Here is a 23,203-nt window from a genome sequence, read left to right on the forward strand (position 1 = left end):
ATCTGCTTTTGTCAGGGGACACAGAGAAAAACAAACAGAATATACTTCAGTCAGATGGTAGAAAACAAACAGCTTTTTGCACCATATGAATAAAAATATTTGACAAAAATATGTGCTGAACTATGAGGGATGCACCTTTGTTGAAGATCTTGATTTAAAGGGAGACTGAAACCACAACAAGATAACAATTGTGTCAGCGTTATAAGAAACTCCCAAAGATAAGATTCTTCTTTTGAAGAGTCATCAAGTATTTGTTCAGCAAAATTTGGAAGACAAAGTCTTTTGTGTTCTCAGCTATTCAAGTCGCCTGACTCACAAATGGTGTTTTATGTTGAGCAGAGCAAGCAGAGCTGCAGCTATGGTAAAGAAGCAGTTGTACGAGTAAAAGAACACAGGTATAGACAAACACAACTAAAGGTACCCAGTGGGATTCCTCAGGGTTTTCACAGATAAAATCTATTCAAGCTACTGAGAAGCAAAGTGCTGAGGTGGCAGTTTTAGAATATTTTCAACATCAGTTTTGGTGGGAAACTAAACTCGCATGATATGGATTACAGACATTTCACAACCATCCGTAGTTTTCTTTCCCTCCAAAATACAGAAACGTTCCTTGGTATCTATGTGTCCGACACTAGCTGTGTTTCCATTAACAATGAAACTGTGCAAACTGAAATTATGAAAATAAAATTGCTTAATAGAAACACAAGTTTTCCACTAAAACATTTTGTGCTAGAGTAAGGTGTTTTTTTCAGCTGTATCAAAATTGGTTTATTTTGTAAAACTGCAATAGAAACAATGTTTACGCATCATCCGAGTCACATGATCAACACCGGGATACTACTACTAGCATAAATCACGAAGAAGATGACGACAGGAAGTGGTCGGAAGATGGGTTTTACTGACTCATAGCATGAACAAACTTATTCACATGTGATTTTAATTACATTTCTTATTTAATAAAAACATCACAATTACAAAATTGTGGGGGGTTTTTTACATTAGAATATTAGGAATATTATCTAAGTTTTGTGCACATTTATAATGGAAACACAGCTAATGACAAGCTGCTTTATGACTTCCTGCAAGGATAATCTGAGAGGAAAAAACTGTAGGTGTTCAATGTTTGTTTAGTTACTAAATAATTCATGCATCAACAACAATTTTTAGCTTAAAACATTAAACAGACTTATGTAGTTGGGATGAAGTAGTTTTTTCACCCCATTACAAGACAAGTTACAAATTCTGACGGTACAAATAGCAGCAAACTGGCCAAACTGTAGCAAGTTCTCATTAAAACATAACCGCTGAGCATTTTATTGTAGAAGGTTTCCCACTGGGTTTGCATTGATTCATTCATTTGCATTGATACTGTTGAGCAGAGTAAACATTTTCACACAGGCACAAGGGTTTGCCTCTGCAGGCAGCAGATTTATAGCCAGGGCAGGAATCCCTGACATGTTTATACACCGTCTTGAGGTTAAGACTATTAAAGAGTAAGTTTCATTTGGAGACATGGAGCTGCCTGTGGTTAATAGGAAACTGACATTAAGTATGACAACTACTGCAGTGTGAGAGCGATGACTCAGATGGAGCTGAAGTCAGAGTCTTGTTCAAAGTTACATTTGCAAACCTAAAAGACCGTAAGGGCATTCATGGGCTTTACGCAACACCCTCTCACCTCCCAAAACAAAGAAAAAAACAAACAAAAAAAAACCCACTAAATGAGAGCCATAAAAATAATGTGTATTAAATCATCTACTTCTACTACCGACACATCGTCTACTCAACTGTTATATCTACATCTTTATAATACAAATCACAGACAAAACACTTTTGAAAAAGTTTCTCTTTCCCTTCTTGCTAACCTCTATGCCATAAACAGCTCAGTATAAATGGTAATGTACTCAGACACCACTTGTTTGGTATTACTGAAGGTTGCAGCACATAAAATATTTTTCTTTTTACATTTATTTTTATAGGTTCCAACAAATTTCTCCTCATCTGTTTATGATTTGATATATACAATATTTACATTTTGTGGATTAAGAGCTCTGGTTCAAATCCTGGGGGTTGAGGCCCTTGAGGAGGGATTCAAACATCTCTTCTTGAGACACAAGCAGTAACTTGAAATGGAAAACTTAAATGGTGACATGTGAGTCTTCCCTTTTAACAAACTCCTCCATCATACTGTACATGAATGGTGAACTGTAGCCCAGCGTTCTGAACGTTTTCGGCTTTCCGTCAGACATCTGTCCCTCTTTGCTTCCTGAGAGGTGGCCTCTGAATAATGTCCTAAAAATATTTTAGACTCTGAGAAAATATACATGAAAAGTTGTTCAAATTTCCAAGAGCCATCAAGCTGAACATCCTAATTTATTTATTTAGCTTCAGAGTTTGACAACTTGCAGCAGAGATTGTGTCCTTGGGGAAATGTGGACAATATCTGTACCCCAAAGGAGTGTTTAGAAAGCAACAGATGTTGGGTTTTAGATTCAGGATTTCACTCTTTGCATCCAAGTAATATTTTCAGCTTGTTGCACAGAGTATCTGCACCTGACGGATAACACTGACCAAGAGGCCAGAGGTCACAGAGAGTGTGGGAAGCAGAAGTATTTATCACAACTGATATAATCAATGATTGATTTCTTATCACTGTGCAGCTTTAACTGATTACATGTCAGTGTCTTCTCACCCTGGTAGAGATCCGATCTTACTTCATAATGGAACAATGGCAGCTACAAACACCCTGGTGAGCTAAGCTAGCAGTGTCTATGTCATTAACATGCATTCAACTGCTGCTTTATTAGCTACTCTTGTTCAAATGTGTGTTAACAGGCAGAATTAGAATCCGATTAGTTAATTATTGAAATAATCGTCAACTGATTTAAAGGCTTAAAGAACAACACTCAAAGCAGTAATTAAGCCAAAACTGTACAAAAATATATATACACTTTGCATTTAAGGAAAAAAAAAAAAAAAACGTTGTAAATCTGTTCCATACAGAATTTCTCAAGGGGCAGTATTAGCGTCACCCGATTCAAATTCTGAAAAAGTAAATATCCAATTAAGCAATTTTTGATATACAATTGTTAATCAGGGGGAAAAAAAAGTCAACAAATCAGTCCAACACTGTGTTGATGTTACGTAAAGCAAGCATGGCTGAGTTTAAAGAATCCTTCTAACATCACGTGTTGATGGAAGGATAATTTAGCTGCAGATGCTTCCTTTACTACACATGATCAAGCATTCACTGGAGGTATGCCGTTATTGCATTTTAGGTCATAAAAAGTTTATCTTCTTAATTACAAAAAGAATTTTAATTATTTGTTTATTTGCACCTTTTAATGTATTTCCATTATAAAAGACTTAAATGAAAAATGCAGAATGTGCATGTTTTCTTTTAGCCGATTGATCAATTGGTCGTCAGAATACTCGATAGATTAATCTATAGCTAAACTATTATTAGTTACAAACCTACACAAATAGTAAAGAAGTCAATCACAAGGAATATATTTATGCATCTGGAAGTGGATAGGATGACTTGTGAAACACTATTAGAGTGTAAGAAGGAAGAAGAAAAGAGATGTGAGTAACTTTAAATGTGGCATGGCTGTTTAAAAATGAGAAAATACCTAATTAGCAGATAGACACATTGGGTCAAGATGAAATAAAACCAACAGTAGCTAAGGTAACCACTTGCTAGAAAAGGTGTAAAGCCGCTACAACGCTACAACCAAGGAACACCTAACAAGGCAGCAGGTGAGTCTATTGTTCCCTGATTAGCTCTTGTGAAGACGTACCAGTAACGCCTGCGGTTGCATTCCCACTTTGATTTCTCCCTGGTGAAATTCCTCTTTGTCCATCTGACTCTTGCTTAGACGTGAGCCACTTACTTAAAAAGTCGTCATATCGTAGCTTCACCAGGTTTAGGAGTTGAAGGCAGAAACAGCGAGAATCCTGAGCAGTTAGCATAGCTAACGTAAGAGCTAGCATTAGCTTGATATGTTTCTAATGTTAAAGTAACAAAAGACCTTTGTGCTGTTACGTAGTAGTTGTCTAAAAATATGCATTTAAAATAAAAAAAATAAAAAAAAACAGCCTGTTGGCCTGTTTGTTCTTTCAGAGTTATACAGGAGAAAAATAACCTTTTTATTAGCTGAAATCTAATGCTTTGTCAATAACAACACCTCATTCCTGTGGTATTGTTTATCATCAGGATGTGATGCCTGATATTACCTTGATCCTGTTCCATCACAGCTTTTGGGCTGTGAGGTAACAAGGCTAACATGCTTTACAGGAGCTTCTTGGACTGCGGTTGGTTGGAGCCTTTGGAGGAGGAGGAGCTTTTAGCACCAGCTGATAGCAGAGTCATTATGTCCTGAAGGGCCTTTTGGATCTGAGCTCCAAACCTGTGGGAGTCCTAAAGAGACAAAGAATCGGATTAATCCTGATGAATAGATTACTGAAATAATCGTCAACTGACTTAATAATCACTTAATTGTTAACTACAGTAGACAGACTCAAAAAAGGCCGCTCGCTGAAAGAACAACATTCTTAAAACAGTAATTAAGCTAAAACTAGACAAAAAAATATATATAAATTTTGCATTTAAAATAAAAAAAAATCTTTGTAAGTCTGTTCTACCCAGAACTCCTCGAGTGGCAGTTTAGTTTCACCTGGCTCAAATTCTGTAAAAAATTTTTTTTAAAATAAAATAAAAATTTCCCATTAAACACATTTTGCTATTCAATTATTAATCAGTTAACCCAAAGTGAATCAACAGATCAGGCAGATTGTTTAACACCAGACTTTACTGATGTTATATCAAGCAGACGTATATCAGAAGTATTTTTGAGCTGCAGATGCATCCTTTATTACAAACGATCAAGCGTTCACTAACGGAGTGCTGTTGTTGCAATTTAAGCAATAAAACATTAATATTCTTATCTAAAAAATAATTTGTTTATTTGTATATTTTAATGCGTTTCTAATTTTGCATAAAAAGGCTTAAATGACCAATCTGCAGAATGTGTACATTTTTAAAATCTGAATTAATTGTCAGAATAATTGATAGATTAATCAATAAGTAAGACAATCGTAAGTTGCAGATCTGGTTCACAGTTGTTCCGAACTCATTCTACGTAGATGGAATGATCCGAGCTCTGTCAGATGTTCAGAGGGCAGGATGTAGTTTTAGAACCTGGTCCAGCTGGAAACGTCCAACTCTCCTGACCTGTCTGCTGTGTTCCAAAAAAAAAAACTAAATTATTTACCCTTGACTGACAGCATAAAAAAAATCTGTCATGTACCATTTTTACCCGTCAAATTCTAATCATATTAACATAGGCTATTCAGCCACATTTTTTATGCAGTTTAGTTAATTTTCACCTAGTTGAACTGAACTGTGAATCCAGATCTCATCACACATAAAGCAGATCTAACTTTTTCTCTGTAGTGACAAAAACCATTGACTGCAGCCCCAGTAACTTATATTAAATGAAATTAAACTACTTCAATTATGAGTTCTTCACCTGCCGGGGTCTGAACTCACAGCCTCACAAATTCTTCCTGACTCGCATCTGCAGAGAAATCTGCTCTAGTTTATCAGTCGGTTGGAACTGTCTGATCCAAACCGATCAATTGAACTCTACAAGCTTTTTACCCTGCGCGAGGTCTGGTGTGCGCTTTTAACAGGATTTTTTTTGTGGTTTCGCTTCCCTGAAACGGACAAATGTTACACCTGCTGCGCTCCTGAGCGCTGCTCTCCTTCTGTGCGTGGGAGGGCAACATCTTCCAGCTCCATTTGTTAAAACTGCAGAGTGAGTTAGGTTTAATTCTTCACAGCGGTGGAGTCGCGTCTGCATTGGTTTGCAGCGCACTGCGCTGGTGACGATCTAAATAACTTCTGCAGCTTTGTTTATTTCCTCACGATGAACTGCCGGCTCCTATGTTTAGACTATCAGGGTTTCCTGATAGTCTAAACAGTAATTTATTAAATCCACTTTTCAGACTGGAAAAATAACCCTTAGCAGTTTTATTGCCATAACCACAGAACAGAAAATAACACATGTGAGAATGAAGAAGTGAAAACAGGGAAGGAGTCCTGGCTGCTCAGTTTGGGTTTTGTGGTTGAAGATCAAATAGAGGCTTGTAAAGCTGAAATGACAGGATGAAGAGCCCTCTAATTCTTAATAAGTAAATAAGGAAACAGCACTTAAAACTAAATGCTGCCATGTGTATGAAGACTAAACCTGAACACTAACCAGAAGTGAAGCGGCTATACTTACAGTCTCACTGCAGGAGTGCTTTGATGACACATGGAAGTTTATGAGGTCCTCTCCGACAATGATGTATGAAACCCCATAACCATCATCTGCAACCTGGTGGCATACAAATCCTGCATTAGTGCGTTTTTGTTTCAGTTTTTCAGTGTTTTTTCACTCTTTCTACTTGTCTGGAAGCACAAAGCAGTGTTTTTATACAATTTATCCTTTTTTGCTGTTTCTTAAAAACAAACAGGATCAATCCATAGTGGAGGTAGAAAAGATGCCTGAGATGGATTCAGGCATTTTTAAAGAAGATAATTGCTATTTGTTATGCTTACATGCATATTTTGCTACTTTATATCCTTGTCATTGTTGCTCTGCATCATTTCTAAGCTGTTGAACCTTATGAGTGAAGTCAATTTCTATCTATATCACATTTCAGCAACGAGGCAGTTCAAAGTGTTTTACTTGATAAAAGGTTCATACAGTCTCCAATTGTGAAAGAAGCAATAAACATTTTGTCAAATGGAATCATCAAATGATCAAAACGATCATTTTGTTGAACCTATGGTTGTCTATGTTTTATTTATTATGGATCATAAACAGTTCTAAACAGCTGGGTTTTTAGTCTAGATTTAAAGGAGTTCAATGTTTCAGCTGTTTTTCAGTTTTCTGGAAGTTTGTTCCAGATTTGTGGTGCATAGAAGCTGAATGCTGCTTCTCCATGTTTGGTTCTTGTCCTGGATGCAGATCAGAACCAGAAGACCTGAGAGGTCTGGAAAGTTGATATAACAGCAGCATGTCTTTAATCTATTGTGGTGCTAAGCCTTTCAGTGATTTATAAACTAACAATATCTTAAAGTCTATTCTCTTAGTGAAGGACTGGAGGACTGGGTGATGTTCTCCGTCTTCCTGGTTTTAGTCAGAACACCAGCAGCAGCATTCTGGATCAGCTGTAGCTGGAGGATTGATTTTTTTTTTTTAGGCAGACCTGCTGTCACAGGAATTAATGCAACTAAAGATAAACACATGAATGAGTGTCTCTAAATCTTTCTGAGACATTAGTCCTCTAATCCTGGAAATGTTCTTCAGGTGACAGAAGGCCGACTTTGTAACTGTCTTTATGTGGCTCTTAATGTTCAGGTCAGAGTTTTGCTAGTTTCCAGCTGTAATAATGAAGCTGAGCATTGACTCTGGATCATTCCTCTTTAGGTCCAAAGATAATAACTTCAGTTTTGTTTCTATTCAGCCAGAGAAGGTTATGGCACATCCCCACATTTATCTGTATTAAGCATCTGTTCTGTGATTGGATGGTTCTGAGTCACCTGCTGACATCATAATGTAGAGCTGTGTATCATCTGTTATGATAGCTAATCATATGTCCTATTATAACGAGAGCTAGTTGGAGCATATAGATATTGAATAAGAGGGGCCCTAGAATTGAACCTTGGAGTACCCCACATGTGACTTTAGTCCACTTCTTTGAGAAGTTACCTGTTGACACAAAGACTGTAACCAACTGAGTACTGGACCAGAGAGACCTACCCAGTTGCTTCAATAATATGTCATGGTCCACAGCAGGGTTTCCCTCAGTGTATTATAGGACTGGCGGCCCGCCATCCTTTACTAGCACCACCGCCAGGCTAAGCCTTTCTTATTTATGTTTTTAGAAAAATAATAATAATTTTTTTTTCTTTTCTTTTTTTAAGCCGAACTGCAAGCGTCTCTGCTCTGAGCGCTTCACTGGCGGAGCAGATTTATTCCTAAAAGATATGTTTATAGAAGATAGGTTTATAGTTTATGCATTTAAAGCCGGACCAATCACACCGCTGGCGCCTCAGGCCCGTTGCCTCGCGCGCTGCAGTAGCTGGATTAAGTTAACCTCAGCGCGGATCCCACGCGCCTCCTTTCACTCAAACTGGACACAGGCTGACCTGCATGGATATTTACATCAACCGCCTGTGAGGAATTATGATTCTTTCCAGAGTTGTTGATCAAGGTAGGACTTTAAACACCACTCTGGTTAGCTCTGGTTGCGCAGCTCTACGTGAACTGAAGGAATAACTTGTAGTCACGCTTTCAGAGGTGCTTTGAGTGAGCAATGAGAATGATTTATATCTATGAACAAAGAATTTTGTGCGGCTTTTCCATCTCAACACGCTGTCCAGCGCCTGGCTCTGCTTGCGCTGATAAAGTTTATCTATGTGTTCCTGGTTGGCCGGTGTATTAGTTAATGAACTAGCGCTAACCTGATCATGCAGGTTCAGCCTGGTGAGGAGCTTTCGCTCCTGTCTGTAACGCATCACGCTGATTTTATATTATATTATTATTATTTTCAGTATTATTTTTCAGGTTACACAGTGCATCAAACCGTATCAGATGCTTTGTCCACTTAGTCAGACAGCGTTAATGTTCGAGGCCGCACGAAGATCTGAGAAACTCGTCCCATAAACTCGACCAACCAGAATAGTTTCTATGACTATTATTAAAAACTCAACAGACACAAAATGAAAGAGCTACTAAAGCCACATTAGCAGCATTGAATTAAATCTCCTATTTATTGCGCATCTCTGCGTAGTGCAGCAGATTACCTCATCATGCAGGGCCGGTCCAAGGCTGTATGAGGCCTGGAGCAGAATTTGATGTGGGGACCCCTTTTGTTGCTAAAACATCAGCACCTCTAACAGATGTGTTGGATTTAATCTGAGAGAGGGGGAGTAGTTTAATTGACCAACCTAAAAGGTAATCAGTTATAATTGCAGTTTACTAAATTGTATTTGTGAACAAACAGAGCTTAAACTTAAAGATTAAACTCACAGCATCAGATTGTAGCTATGGTAACAAAACAATCTAACTATGAATATTGTTCTTTGAACTTTTACAAAGTAAACTTGCCAGCTCCTTAAAATCTTACACTTAAATGTTAAACAATTTAAAATCTTTTAATTTATGTATGCTGAAATTGAATCAAATTTAAAAACATTGATAATCTCAACAAACAAGTGTTACATTCATGTGTCTGTGGTCAGTGATAAAATATTAGCATTTATGGGGCCCCTGAAGCCCTGGGAGACCTGATGGAGCCGCTGACTTAATTTGGATTAAACAAAAGTGCAAATAATTGATATTCATTTTAATTACATATTTTGATTTGTTGTTTTTAAAGACTAGTTGTGGGTTTAAGTAGTGTTTCACTGGCGATGTTTTACCACAATGTATAATTGCCGAGTGATATTTTTAAATTTCCTCTCACCTTAACATCTTTTAATACAAAAACACGGTGGACCGCCTCAGCACCCTGACCACCGGGCTTAGCAAGTTTTCTGGGGGAAACCCTGCACAGTGTTATATGCTGTGCTCAGGTCCGACAGAACCAGCACTGTGGTTCTTCCACAAAAGACCTGTATTCATATGGATCTATACTGGGTCTAAATAGAGAATATGTAGAGACTCAAAGTGACATTTAGTTGGAGGAGTGTTTGTGCTTACAGGTCCAAATCCTCCTCCAAGTGAAATGTAGTCTGGGTTGTTCTTCAGATCAAACAGCTCCAGCTGCTGGACCGGGGTCTGACTGGTGGAGAGGCGCCAAGGTTCTGACAGAACCTGGACCACAGACATGGTGGGAGAAATGCTTTGTTATTGTTTGGTGAGCCACACAAGCATGAGAACTTAATTCTGATTCATGGATATTTCCAGAATGTTGCAGCTTTTGCTTAAAATTTAAGTTTGAAGTAAAATAAAGAAAATCAACTTCCTTAAAGACAGTATTCTAAAAGAGGAGGTCAAAGTCTGACATGATGGAGGACTCCTTTTTTCAAATCACACTACAACCACCAACCTCAACGTAATGTCTAACATTTAACAAATGGTTAAAATGTTCAAGAAATATTGATTGTAACAAATAAGTACCTTGTGCAAAAAAGGCGAATCTACTCCTAAGTATTTAGAGACGACATAGAGGCAGAAGAGGTGTCTGTCTATCCCAGCTCCGGTCATGGCCATCCGATAAAGATTCTGGTGTTTCTCTGAAGCCAGTCTGAAAAGACGTCTGCACTCCTCCTCTGTCTGTTCAAACATTTAACATTTCATAATTAAAAGGCTAAAATACAGTTTTATAGTAGAAAGACAATTCTAATTAGTACAAAAGAAGATTAGGACCACTGAAAAAAAACAAACAATTCAGACTTCTTTTTTTTCTCAGAATTCTGACGTTAATGTCTGAATTCTGAGGAAAAGAATTCAGATTTCAAACTTTTGAGATCAAAAGCCAGAATTCAAAGAAAAAAAAATCTGAATTCTATATTTTTTTTCCCAGTCCTAATCCTCTTCCATAAATCAGCAGCTGCTAACATGAACTGCTTAAACAGTTTGCGTAGAAGCTCTCAGAATTGAAAATGCTTACTTGTCCACTCTCCAGAGCTCGGACAAAGGCACTGCTGTCTTTGGAGCAGGACCTCACCGTTTCTGTGCGGCCCTCTCTGAACAGACGGGTCATGGACGCCTCGTACGTCAGGCAGAAACCACCACGGTCCTGAGGACAAGAGTTGAGTTTGGTTTAAAAAAAAAAAAAACAGTCTGAAACACAATCCGTATATTCAACTGTGTTCTAGCTCAATTATCTTTATTTGAGCTCACAGATCCAGAATACAGGAGAATGTTTTTGTTGGGTTTTGGTTTTAACAGCGTCTCTATTGTTCTGGGAAACACGTTGGCATGTATTACTGAAGGATCAGCATATTAATGTTGGGTCTCCCACTTCTATTTTAATTTTGGATAGCACTCAGGAAATATCTGACTAACTGGCTAAATTCCTGGATGCAGCTGCAGAACATGAATTTCAAATAAAGTGGTTTTGATGGTTACCCTGAAGTAGGCCAGCTGCAGGCTGATCTGGATGAATGCATCAGGGCTGATCCGGCACTTCTTGATGCGACCCTTTCCAAAATCCCTGAAGGGGAAGACGTGGCAGTCCACATCGTCAGCCAAAGCCTGGGCCACCGCCAGGGAGCTGCAGACCTGAGTCTGGACCTGACAGATGGAAAGAGAATGATCAAGATGGTCCTCAATGCTGACAAAACTGTAAAGGGAATGAAGTTGACATGTTCAGTTGTGAGAGCAGAGAGATGTGAGTGTAAGTATTTATGTCCTGTAAAAACCAAAGTAAATACATTTCAATTCCCTTCATGCACGCTAAGCTTAAAGGACTTTCTTAAAGTTTTTCTTGGACTTTAGAAGCAGAAGCTTGGATGACACTAAGGGATTTTGTGGGAAATCGACACAATAAGGTTTAGACAGGATTCCATCCACTGCCAGACTTGACGTGCGACATTTTCTTTCTACATTTTCACTGCAAAAACACACAGTCTTACCAAGTATCTTAAAATAAAATTAGGAACTTGTTCCACTGGCAGATTATTTCACTTATAACGAGACACTTTTCCCATAAGTAAAATAATCTGCAAATGGACCTAGAAAGTTTTCACCAGATGTAATGAATTATTGATTTAAAACAAGCTTCTAAATATTGCTTATAAGTTCCTTGTAAGTTAGTTTTGTCTAATTTCAAGTGGACTAAGATATTTACACTAGAAACTAGACCAAAAATACCTGGTAAGATTTTGTGCTATTGCAGTATTATTCTGGAAACCAAAAATCCAGTTGTTTAGAAATCAGTTAATAAAATGTTCCCATTTTGAATTTCTGAATTAGTTTGCTTTTAATCAGTAAGTAGAAAGGCATAAAAAAGCCAACATATTCTGATGAGTAACATGTTGAAATTAACATGATTTGGCAAATTTGGCAAATGATACCCTGGAAAATCAAGATTATTTTACATTCCCAATTCTCTTTTCATTATTACTTATCTCTGGATAAAACCAAAGTTTGTACTTTTGAAGAGACATTTTAAATTTTTTTAAAGTCAAAAGCTGAAAATTTTTCTTTAGGGAATTGTGGTAAATCCTGTTTGCAGTTTGCCATAAGCCAGGCAGAGGGCATAAACAGCACACATGTATGACACTTTGCATATTTTATATCCAAGGTACAACTATGTGCTACTTTGTGTTTCTGTGCCACATAAAATCAGAATACAATAAATAGACATTTGTGGTTTGCAACATTAAATCTGACACAAAGAGCAGATACCTCTGGAGAGATTTCCCACACCAGCCTCTGAGGCGGCGGCAGTGACAGATCCACCTCTCCTTTACAGTGTCCTTCTTCAGTGTAGCCCAGCTGGAAGGCATCTGTAGCCAGAGTGTACTGAGAAAGAGAAACACAAAAACTGTGACGTCTAGATGAGCAAAGTAGCTTTAATCTGGAGACACAACAGTTTTGACTCTGAGCATCAAACTTCATCCTACATAACCAACACACAGGCGGTGTGTTTATTCTAAACAAAACACACAATGACAATGTTATAAATGTAGTTTATTGTTGCCTTATTATGTTGAAGAAAAGTGAGTTGTTTTTTTTACATTGCTCCAATCATCTTAAGCCGCTCCCATACAGAAAAACCTTCCCAGAACGCCACAGACAGACGTGCGTACCTCCCACAGATGGGCCACTGTTGGCGCATCGGCCCAGGAGTGCTCTGCGTTCAGGCCGCTCTTCCCGTTTTTGTAGATTATGATGGAGAAGGATTTATCAAACCACCTAACAGAGGAAATGAAAAAGTAACAGGAGAAAAATGCTAAACTCCAACTTGTCCACAGAATCTATCTCCAAGACAAATATATCTATGCTTAAATGGAAGAACTTGGTGCACAAAGGTGAAGAGAATGGAAAGCTTGGCTCGGACTGTTACGCTGTGAGCAGGAAATTGAGGGATTTGCAGTTTTTTTTCTTTTTTGCATTATGCAATAAACAAAGGAGGAATAATATAGATCAAATCTAGTCTTGCGGACTAAATAAAGTTCCGTCCAGAATGCTAACTTTTTACATGACTGCCCCCAAAAAACTACAGTGAACCGGTATAAACAATAAATCAATTACATTAGTAAAATTAAAACAAGATCAATAATTTCTATTTGCATGATTTGTCAGTTTTCTCTTTTCTCTCTTTCTAACAACAACTGGATGACTGAAGACTCCAGTCTGGTGCTTTGGTGTCAAAAAGTTCTTTTTTTGTTTACAGAGACTTCATAATTCATTTTATTTGTTTTTTCTGTTGTTTTGGATATTTAAAATGCCAACGTTAAATGTTTGTGAGAAATTAAGGTTTATTGATCTTTGAGAACACGTTCTTGCATTACTATGCCATTACCATTATAATTCTTAAAAACAATCTCAAAACAACAATATTATTATTTATCACAACAACCTCCGAGACAATTTAACATCTAGCAACATTTTTTCAAAGTGACAGGTCTTTGCCCTGCGTCTAGGCCTGGGACGTGATTAACCTGGACGTCTTTACGACTTATTAAATATTTAAGATTAACCTGATAAAATAAATTTTTTCTGATGATTAGATTTGACCAGTCACTGCAGTCCAGTGACAGCAGAAAAATGATCCAATGAAATTCAATAAAACTACAGATTTCTTGACCAAGTTACAATAAAAAAAACGGCATCATTCACGGAAATTATTTTATTTAGAAAAACTGTAAGATTCACCTAAAAATGTTGAGCTGTAAGCTTGATATTGTAAGTATTATTATGAATGTTGATAAAATCCATAGAAATTCAAGAATCCACTTCATGAGAAATATGGACAAACCTAAGCTCATTAATATGAATCACTATTATTGTTATTGTTATTGGGAATGCTTTAAAAAGAATGTTGGCTCGATGGCTATTTCCCTGTTGGGTCTCACCTGTCGTAACATTTGCCATGGAGCAAAGACTTGGCGTAGCGATCCAGGTTCCCCGCTGGGTCATCTCCCTTCATGCCCTGCTCTTCGTCGTCCAGCGTGATGAAGAACGCCGCCTTCTCGATGGCGTCCAGAGACTTCTTATTGAGGCCCGATCTGAAGAACTGCTGCCGCATCTGAGCCCAGGGGATCCTTGGAGTGGAGACACACACCTTATAGTCACTGAGAAGTTGTTTAAATCCCTGGTTCACACACTCATAGGGTACAAGTAGGGTTGAAACGATTAATCATGAGAAATTGATTATTGAAATAATTGCCTACTAGTTTAGTAATTGATTAATTAACTGGATTGTACAGACTTAAAATAGATCACTTGCTAAAAGAACAACACGCTCAGAGCAGTAATGAAGCCAAAACAGTGCAAAAAATATATAAATTTTGCCTTTAAAAAAAACAATTCTGTTCAAATTATGTAAAAAAAATCTTTTATTAATCCAATCATTAATAAAATAATTAATTTGTTGGCACTAGTCAACAAATGTTCTGATGTACTGGTGATTTTCTCATGTTGATGTTAGAAGGATGTTTTTAGCTGAGGATTCCTTCTCTGTTAGAACTAATCAAGCGTTCACTAAAGGACTGCTGGTATTGAATATTAGGCAATATTCTTATTCTTATTTAAAAATTAATCTATGTGTTGATTTGCAGCTTTTAATGCATTTTTAATATTGTATAAAGGCTTAAATGGAAAAGCTACAGAATGTGCATTTTTTATCCGATTAATCGTCAGAATAATTGATAAATAAAATAATTGTCTGTTGCAGCACTATGTGCAAGAACTCAATGCAGACACAGAAGTGCAACTGAGTCCTAAAAAAAAAGAGTTCCCAAATGCACTGTCAAAACATGAAGAAAAAACAAAAGGAACTATTCCGTGTATTGTTTGTAACTTGATAGTGGAGTCAGTTAAACCCAGACGAATAAAACTTGTAGTAAAACTCTGACAGATGTCACAAATAGCGGCTACCTGTCTCCAGCTGTCAGAGCTCCCAGTTTCTCCTCTCCAGGAAACGGTGGTGAAGAGTCGTCCAGGATTCTCTGTATCTGGTATTCGATCTCTCTGGGAGACAGCAGCCGGCCCGCCCGGTACACCCACAGCCGGAAATAACGCCCCCTGTGGTACACCGCCACAAACTCGCTGTCCTGCCAATGCAGGAGCACATCTGGAAGAAATAAGAAAGATTCATTTCCTGATTTTTTCTTTCTCTGTATGTCTGTAGAAGGGAAGGCTCAGCATGCAGAGTTTCGTACCAGTCTCGACTCCTGGTGTTCGCGTGGTGTTGAACATCCGCTCACACTGAGCTGCACACAGAGGGATCACGGTGCCCGGAACACGACTCTGAAACAGAATCACACAAACATCCTTTATTATTTATAAATTTATGCTTCTCTCGCTTTAAGTCTTTAAGTGACGTTTCCTGAAACCCGCGAAAAGAGTAAGCGCACAATAAAATCGCTTATCTTAAAAGTCTGAAATAAACTCGATTGTTGGAAAGCAGCCAATTGTCACACTTGTAGCCACACCTGAGTACTGACAACACTCTTCGTTGTGGAAGTTGTTACTGCCAGAGGGAGACTAAACGTTAGCTACTTTCAGTAGGAGTAGGTTTTAAAAAAATGAAGTCTCAGAAAAAAAAAAGATATCAGAAGATATTTAAAGTAAACAGTATGTTTTCCAGATAATAAATGTTCATTTAATCTAACAGAGTTAGATTTTTTAGATTTTAGAGTTAGACCTTTATTTCATCCTTTTGAGGTTTTAGTTCTTAACTTTTTGAGGTTTGACGTCAATTTGGCGTCAGTGCTGGAGACACTCTGTTTTGACCTTTTGAGCTGTCAGTGTCTGTCTGTTAAAGAAAACACTGGATTTGGAAATGTTGGCATCCTTTCAGTTAACAGTTAAGATGAGTGTTTCCAAAAAAAAACACACCAAGGGTGGCTGTGTGTTAAAGCTTGTAATGCTACACTGATGATGTTAAAAACTGATATTTTTTTATGTGTTAAATGAGTAAAATCATGTTTTACAGCACCTCCTCTCTTACATGCCGTGAAAAAAATCCTAAACCTCTAATAGAAACAATGATCTCAAAACCTTATCCTTTGCATGGCAGCTTGAGGGCTAAAATAAACCTTCTTAAATTAGAATACATAAAAGAAATCTTACTAGCCAAACCTATGACATGTGAAAGCTGAAAATAAATCCCACATATAAGCCACTTCCTGCAGCAGTGTGTAGCTCCTCACCGGTGTGAGTTCCTCTCTGTTTACTTTGCGTCGGTAGAGCATGAGAGCAGTGATGGTGTTTCCAGCTCGCGCCGCCTGAACTGATGTTGGCGTCACATACAGGAAGTCCTGCAGTGAATAAGCAAGAAAGATTATGATTATGATTTATTTAATTAATTTACAATTTAAAATAAACATGCCACATGTGGATATGAACAATGGTTTTGAATGAAAAGGCATTGTATTTTGCCGATTTGTATAAGCATCTAAGCATAATCAACCATCCATACAAGTAAACATTGCCAAACAAAACAGGCAATGTAGGAAAAATAAAATAAAATAACAAAAAGAATATTATATATTATCTTATATATATATATCACTATCAGTGACGTGCGGTGAGGTTCATATCTGGTGAGGCACCAACTTAATTATAATCGGATTTACAAATCTAGACCCCCTGCATGTTATTGTTTACTTAAGGAAAGTTTGAGCATGCGTAAAATGCTGGAGGGCAAAAAGACTATTCTTTAACATGTGATGCTTAGCCGTGCCGCAGAATAATTCCGTTATCTCAAACTTAGACATGTAGATATTATAAATTTCGTGCTGTGGGAGAAACTGTTAAAGTACAACTCAAAACCACGTCTTTCTCGCTCTCTGTATTAGCGCAGCTACTGTATGGTTAGCTCGCTGTTACCGTCTCTTACTCTGCAGTTGTGGAGTCACAATGTCTGGGTTCATGAGCGCCCCCAGCGATGAGGCACAAGAACTGCCTGCCTCATCTCGAATCTGTTCTCTGCCGTTTTTGATCGCTCCTCAGCACACGAAACACGTCACACACACAGTTGGTGACAATAAAAACACAGTACATTAAATACATAAGCTAAATTATGGAAAATCAGCTCATACATTAAATGTTTTTAACCATTTTATTGGCGACATACAGACAGGAGGAGCATGCTCTCATAGAATAGCAACCGGTGCAGTTAGCGAGAGGTTGTGCAATCCAAGGTGAGGCACAGCTCACTGCTGCCTCACCGGCTTTGCTTCCAAGCATTTGAATGGGAAAATGCGAAAATTCAGCGATTTTGAAGAAAAAAATAATTAGATTTGGTTAAATTAAATGCAAAAATAGGTACTTTATAGTACAAACCACAGGGTGAAAATATCTTTATAAATAATTTTATTATTTTTCCATGACGACAGGAAAAATAATAATGCCTCACCTGCCTCCCCTGACCGCATGCCACTGATATATATATGGACTTTTTTCTGAAGCGATAAAAGCTGGGTAGCTCTTGAATTGCTACAACATAAAGCTGTATTTCCTTCAGCCCACTGGCTGCAATGTTGACACCTTGAGATGCCATGAGAGCTAAATTCTGAACATCATGGCATGGAGTGCATCCCAGTTTTCCATGTCTGGCATATAACCATTCATTTTAGCTTTTAAACTGGTTCTATTGGTTCTGTGTCCAGACAGAGGGATAATCAGTAGCCTAGCATCACGACCTGTTTGTTCTGAAGATCCTGCAGCTTCCACTGCGTCTCCTCACCCTGACTCTCATACTGATAGGAACCACAGAGCACTGATAAGTTAAAAGCTCATCTTCTGAAGTTGGGATGTTTTTCCTCCAACAGGTTCCAGAGGAATCACCTCAAACCAGATGTTGGACTGGATTTTATTTCACTGTCATTTGTGAATGTTAGAGCCTCATTTTCAACAGTGGAGCTATAAAGGTTGAAAAGGGTTATCACTTTGAAGAAAGTCTCATCAACATCAATATTTTCACTAAATAAGAGGCAAAAAAATTTAAAAAATAGTCTGATAAAGGAAAAGCCTCTCAGACTCTGAGCTTAAAGCAAGATGCCAGAGAGCACCAAACTATTCTTTTCTAAATTTTAATTTAATTTCAGATAATTATCGCAGTAGAAGCCATTTGTTTGTTAAATACTTAATGAAACATATTTACCGTGTTTGATGTTTGTTGTGAATGACGTATACTCACAAACGAACGAGATAATTAGTCCAACTTTGTCGTTTATTGAACGTTCATAAACTACAGTGCCTTTAAAGTGCCAAGGCAAAGGTAAACAAAGGTAAAACAACCCGAATAGGTGATCAACTCTAAACCACTCCTACCTCTTTGTCCGTCTCTCTTTGTCATTTAAGCACACCCGTTGCCGTGGCAACTGCCTGCGCTCTGCAAGCTGAGCAGAGATTATTTTAAAAACAAAACATTCAGTCCGTTACGAAATTAGGTTTTCAGGCTTGATATTTATTTTGCGATTATTAATAAGAGCTCCCCAAAGACAGCCGTGGTTGATTAGCTAATTTTAAACTCTTGCTCACACAGAATTGTGCAACACCTTGTTGAAACAATAATTACTGAGATTATTATTTTTGTTGGGTCATTAGTTTGAACACATTTTGTTGACTCTTTTTTTGTTGTTCTTTAATAAAGTTACAAACGTTTTGATAAGGAGTCAGAGGAGGACGTGCTGGTCTCAGCGTCCAGGAGGCGTTCAGTTTGTCACCTAATGTCACATAAAGGTTTTGATCGACTCAAAACCTTCCGCAATCGACATATTGCCCCCCTGCTCTAGTAAAGCATGAACAGTTCAGAAACAATATGAAATGGAGGGGTGGGAAACCTATTTATTAACTGATTAAGTTATGCTCTAGATTGTTCTTGAAAAACTAATCAGTCACGGCTGATTAGTGGTGCACGCACAGCTGCACAATGAACCCATTGACTCTTTACAGCAGACAGCTGCTCCTCTCTTGCAGGTACTGCAAGCGGGGGTACCCGACCGTACCCGCCTAGTTTCACCCCTGGATACAACACTCCATTTCGTCAATATACTTCATCCCACCTTGACAATATATAAAAGATTATTTTTGTAAAAGTAAAAATTGATCTCGGTTTTCTTTAGACAGATTGTTCCATAAACAGAAACATAACGTTCCATTTCTTTAGTTCTGACTTCAGCTTTTTCTTTTTTTTTATCCTCTCAAATTAGAAATGACATCTCTTTGGAAATGTGCTGGTGATATACTGGTATTATAAACATACCTAGCATAATGCAACAGCTTTAAGTGGAAATAGAGACAGAATGATGGATGAGTTGCTTACCATGCCGTAGTAATTACTGTTAACCATTATTGGCCCTCGGCTCCTCAAGTAGACGTATTCCTCCCACCAGTCGCTCACCTGAAACCCAAACAGAACAGCTGCTAATTTACTACTTCTTTCCAGTTCCCACAGAACAGAACAAAATAAACCAATCAAGCTATTTGTTTATCTTAACCAACCACAGTGATCCCTCGCTATAACGCGGTTCACCTTTCGCGGTCTCGCTGCTTCGCGGAATTTGTTTTTGTGCAGTTTATTTTCACAGTGCAATGTGTTCTGCATCCTGATTAGCTAAACAGTCTCCGAGCTCCTTCTCTACCTGTGTGTCAATAACGTTACGGTATTTAAATATAAGTAATACAGATTGGCCATTCAGGAGATGAAAACTGAAACTTTAAATGCCTGCTGGAAAAAACTGGCCAGAATCAGCGCAAAACCAACCGGAGGCTCGCTTGACGAGATCCATCGCTCTGCCGTAGATACAGCTGTGAATCTCGCGGGGCAGGTTGGAGGAGACGCTTTGATGACATGACTCCGGATCACATTAAGGCCCAATTGATGAACAAGCACATCTGCTGACCTGAAAACAGGTTTTGTTCTTTGGTTTCAATGTAGAGTATTTAATTACGCTGTGTAATAATTGTAAAAAATAAAGGTAACTCTACTTTGCGGACTTCGCTTATTGCTGGTTATTTTTGGAACGCAACCCCTGCAAAAAACGAGGGATCACTGTAGTTTAATGCTTTTTATATATTTACTTAAGATTTATTATTAAACTTACTAATACATAATGAAATAGACAGAGGTAAGATTGGTGCAAAAAAGTCTGGTTCAGCACAAACAGATTGTGAGTAAGGTTGCCACCCATCCCTTAAAATACGGAATCGTCCTGTATTTGGCTGTTAAATATCGCGTCTCGTATTGAACTGATACGGGACGCGATTTGTTCCATATTTCTATAAATGTCCGATAGACACGCCTAGCACACACATATCAACACTAAGTGTAACAATAATGACCAAAATAAAACACAGGAAATATTAAGGCCAGCTAAATTCTCGTTGCGGGCTACGGACCGATGCTGTTGTCATGGCTGCCTAGAGACGGACACTACGCAGCCGCGGTGAACTGCCATCGACCGGCCTCTTTTTAAAACATCCTCAACCCGATTCTCCACCGTCCTTAGAAGCAAAACCTCTCGTAAAGATACAGACATGAGAAGGAAGACGCCAATCCCAGGCTGAATAATGTTAGTGAGGATAAACACAGGCAATTTAAAAAGAAAGTGTCCATGGTGGCGCACCACAGAATAGATCAGTAGAGGATCACAGCAGACCCTGATGTGGTAACGTTTTGCTATGATTAAGTTTCTTATTGTGCTTTTAGTCGACTATATTGGTTTGATTATTTGCTTATTTAATGTATAATAATATCAGTCAAAATAATACAAATTATCATTTAAAGAACAAATCATACATTAGATTAACAGTAAATACAAAAATACTTCCTATTTAAAAGGTTTGTTAGGGCTTTCTGTATGTTTTATTTTGAAATGTTGATATATTTTATGAATTCATTGTTCAGTGGTCATTAATGCACATACCTGCATTAATGGGCAGTTCTAAATGGGGGCCAACAGGGTACCAAAGAAGTTATACTAAATAAATATCTTATGTTAATAATCAGTGGTGGATTTTTTTTAACCTTCACAATTTTACTTTAACAATGAATTAAAAATTATAGTGCTGCACTTTTATCTGCTTGTGTGGAGATAGGATCACACCTTCCATCTGCCAGGGATCTGCAACCTGAATCTCTGAAGATGCAAGTGGGTCTTTGGCTCACTTATTATATCAGATGATGAAATATTGCTCTGTTGTTGTTTTTTTTTAATTCTTTTTCAAGTGTTGCCATGAAAAACACTGACTAACCTGGTCCCTGTGGTAAATCTGGTCTAGAACAGCCTCCAAACCTAACTTCTTGTTTATATAAATATTTTGGTAATACTCTGTAAAATATCAGAATGTTCACATAACTTTTATACTTTTAGTTGTCTGAGGACACATTTTGAATATTAAATCATGTGTTATGATCAGTTACTCAGTGGTTTACCAAATACTTTTTACACTTGCTTAATTCAACACATTTAAAATATACTACTCTGATTGGAGTACAGTTTTAGGGTACTCTAACCGACCTCTATGCATGAACGATTGCTCTATGGATTACTTTTTAAAGACAAAAAACACTGCCATAAAATAATGTCTATCACTGCAGCGGATGTCCCGCCCCATGAGTAGGACGACGCGCCATGGTGGGCGTCCCTTATTGTGATTTCTTAAAGGTGGCAACCCTAATTGTGAGAAATGTCTCAAACTGTCACACATAGAAAAAAACTGAGCGAGAAACGGCCAGCAAATGAAACAAGTTCATTAAGCTTTATTTTTCATATTTAATCAGTGATGGAATCTACTTACATAGTTGGTGGCCCACAGAGCTTTGAGTTTTAGGTAGCGCTGCAGTCGGTGTCCAAGGGTCGACTCAAACTCATTGGCCAACTTAGTCATTTGCTGAAACTCTGAATCCGTCAGCAGAGGGCGCACTGACTCTAGATACTAGAGACAAAAGGGGAGTGACAATAGGGAAACAAGGACGAGCAATCCAGCTGTTTTATTATACATATATCTATCCCTTAAACCTTTTCAAGTTTTTAACTGTTTCAATGTATTTCTTGAGAATTTTAGTTGTACAGAAACAAAAAGTGAAAGGAAAGTGATGAGACTTTTTTCTAAATTTTAAACATATAAAAAAATTCAAACATATAGAAAACGTGGATTTCCTTCAGAAGTTACCTAATATGTAACTATAATGTGATTCAGATGTTCTGTGAAGGTTTGTCAAAGAACAGTAGGAAACAAGCAGCTTGATGAAGACTCAACAGTGGGAAGAATGTAACAAATGCAAAACTTACACAGACATGGCTGTTCACAGAAACTGAGAGGAGAGCACTAATCAGAGAAGAAGACAGAACAGATGAAGAAGAATTACCCTGCTCAGAGTGTCTTGTATGCCAGGAACGGGGAGATGAGGGAGGGAGGTTTGATAGCTGTACAGCAAAGGCTTCTTTCTTGAAAATAACCTCATCAGAGTCTGAGAAGAACAAAAAAAAAAACAACAACCTTTGTGTCACTTTCAGAAAGTTAACAAATGATAACAGTTTTTTAAAACAGATTTTAAATGAAAATGCACTCAGACTTAGTAATAAATAACAATCACTGGTATGCACAGAAAACAGCCTGGCTCTTACCACCCAGACTTTGGTGGTGTTGGAGACTCTCCCATGCTGCTCGAACATCCAGTAGTGGTAGGAGAGCAGCAGTTTGAGGCAGAAGCGCAGGGCGAGGATGAGGGAGAGCCACAGCAGGGTGCTGAAGACCAGAGCTGACACCATGGTTTGACCCTGACTGCTCAGAGAAACATGCAGACTGCACAGAAAGACGGGAACAAACGTCATCACAAAGGGAACTACAAATATTAACACGAGCTTCAATTAATTCTGACGAATAAAATGGGAAAACATATTTATCTACAGGTAGAATGCGTCTGTGGAGAACTAAGACTAGGATAGAGCAATAGCTCCATCTACTGGTAAAAAGAAGCAATCGACTTTCAATGTTCTAGAATCATATGTTGTTAAAAT

The 23,203-nt window shown here is 38.0% G+C and overlaps 1 protein-coding gene across 1 annotated transcript in view; it reads right to left on the reverse strand.

Moving 5' to 3' along the window:
* Nucleotides 1-1,126: 1,126 nt before the first annotated feature.
* cpt1a2b (carnitine palmitoyltransferase 1A2b) overlaps nucleotides 1,127-23,203 on the reverse strand; it is a 33,058-nt gene continuing 10,981 nt past the window's right edge. Inside the window, exons 4-19 of the mRNA XM_007568263.2 lie at nucleotides 22,811-22,988; nucleotides 22,552-22,653; nucleotides 21,981-22,118; nucleotides 19,504-19,581; nucleotides 16,385-16,492; nucleotides 15,392-15,479; nucleotides 15,108-15,303; nucleotides 14,084-14,272; nucleotides 12,815-12,920; nucleotides 12,411-12,527; nucleotides 11,130-11,294; nucleotides 10,669-10,797; nucleotides 10,176-10,331; nucleotides 9,756-9,869; nucleotides 6,288-6,380; nucleotides 1,127-4,420 (exon numbers count right to left, since the gene is read on the reverse strand). Of these exons, the coding sequence (XP_007568325.1) occupies nucleotides 4,292-4,420; nucleotides 6,288-6,380; nucleotides 9,756-9,869; nucleotides 10,176-10,331; nucleotides 10,669-10,797; nucleotides 11,130-11,294; nucleotides 12,411-12,527; nucleotides 12,815-12,920; nucleotides 14,084-14,272; nucleotides 15,108-15,303; nucleotides 15,392-15,479; nucleotides 16,385-16,492; nucleotides 19,504-19,581; nucleotides 21,981-22,118; nucleotides 22,552-22,653; nucleotides 22,811-22,988 (2,086 nt within the window). The 3' untranslated portion in view covers nucleotides 1,127-4,291. The remainder of the gene's footprint in view (nucleotides 4,421-6,287; nucleotides 6,381-9,755; nucleotides 9,870-10,175; nucleotides 10,332-10,668; nucleotides 10,798-11,129; nucleotides 11,295-12,410; nucleotides 12,528-12,814; nucleotides 12,921-14,083; nucleotides 14,273-15,107; nucleotides 15,304-15,391; nucleotides 15,480-16,384; nucleotides 16,493-19,503; nucleotides 19,582-21,980; nucleotides 22,119-22,551; nucleotides 22,654-22,810; nucleotides 22,989-23,203) is intronic.

Source organism: Poecilia formosa, unplaced genomic scaffold, assembly GCF_000485575.1.
Source record: "Poecilia formosa unplaced genomic scaffold, Poecilia_formosa-5.1.2 Scaffold220, whole genome shotgun sequence".
NCBI classification, from domain to species: domain Eukaryota; kingdom Metazoa; phylum Chordata; class Actinopteri; order Cyprinodontiformes; family Poeciliidae; genus Poecilia; species Poecilia formosa.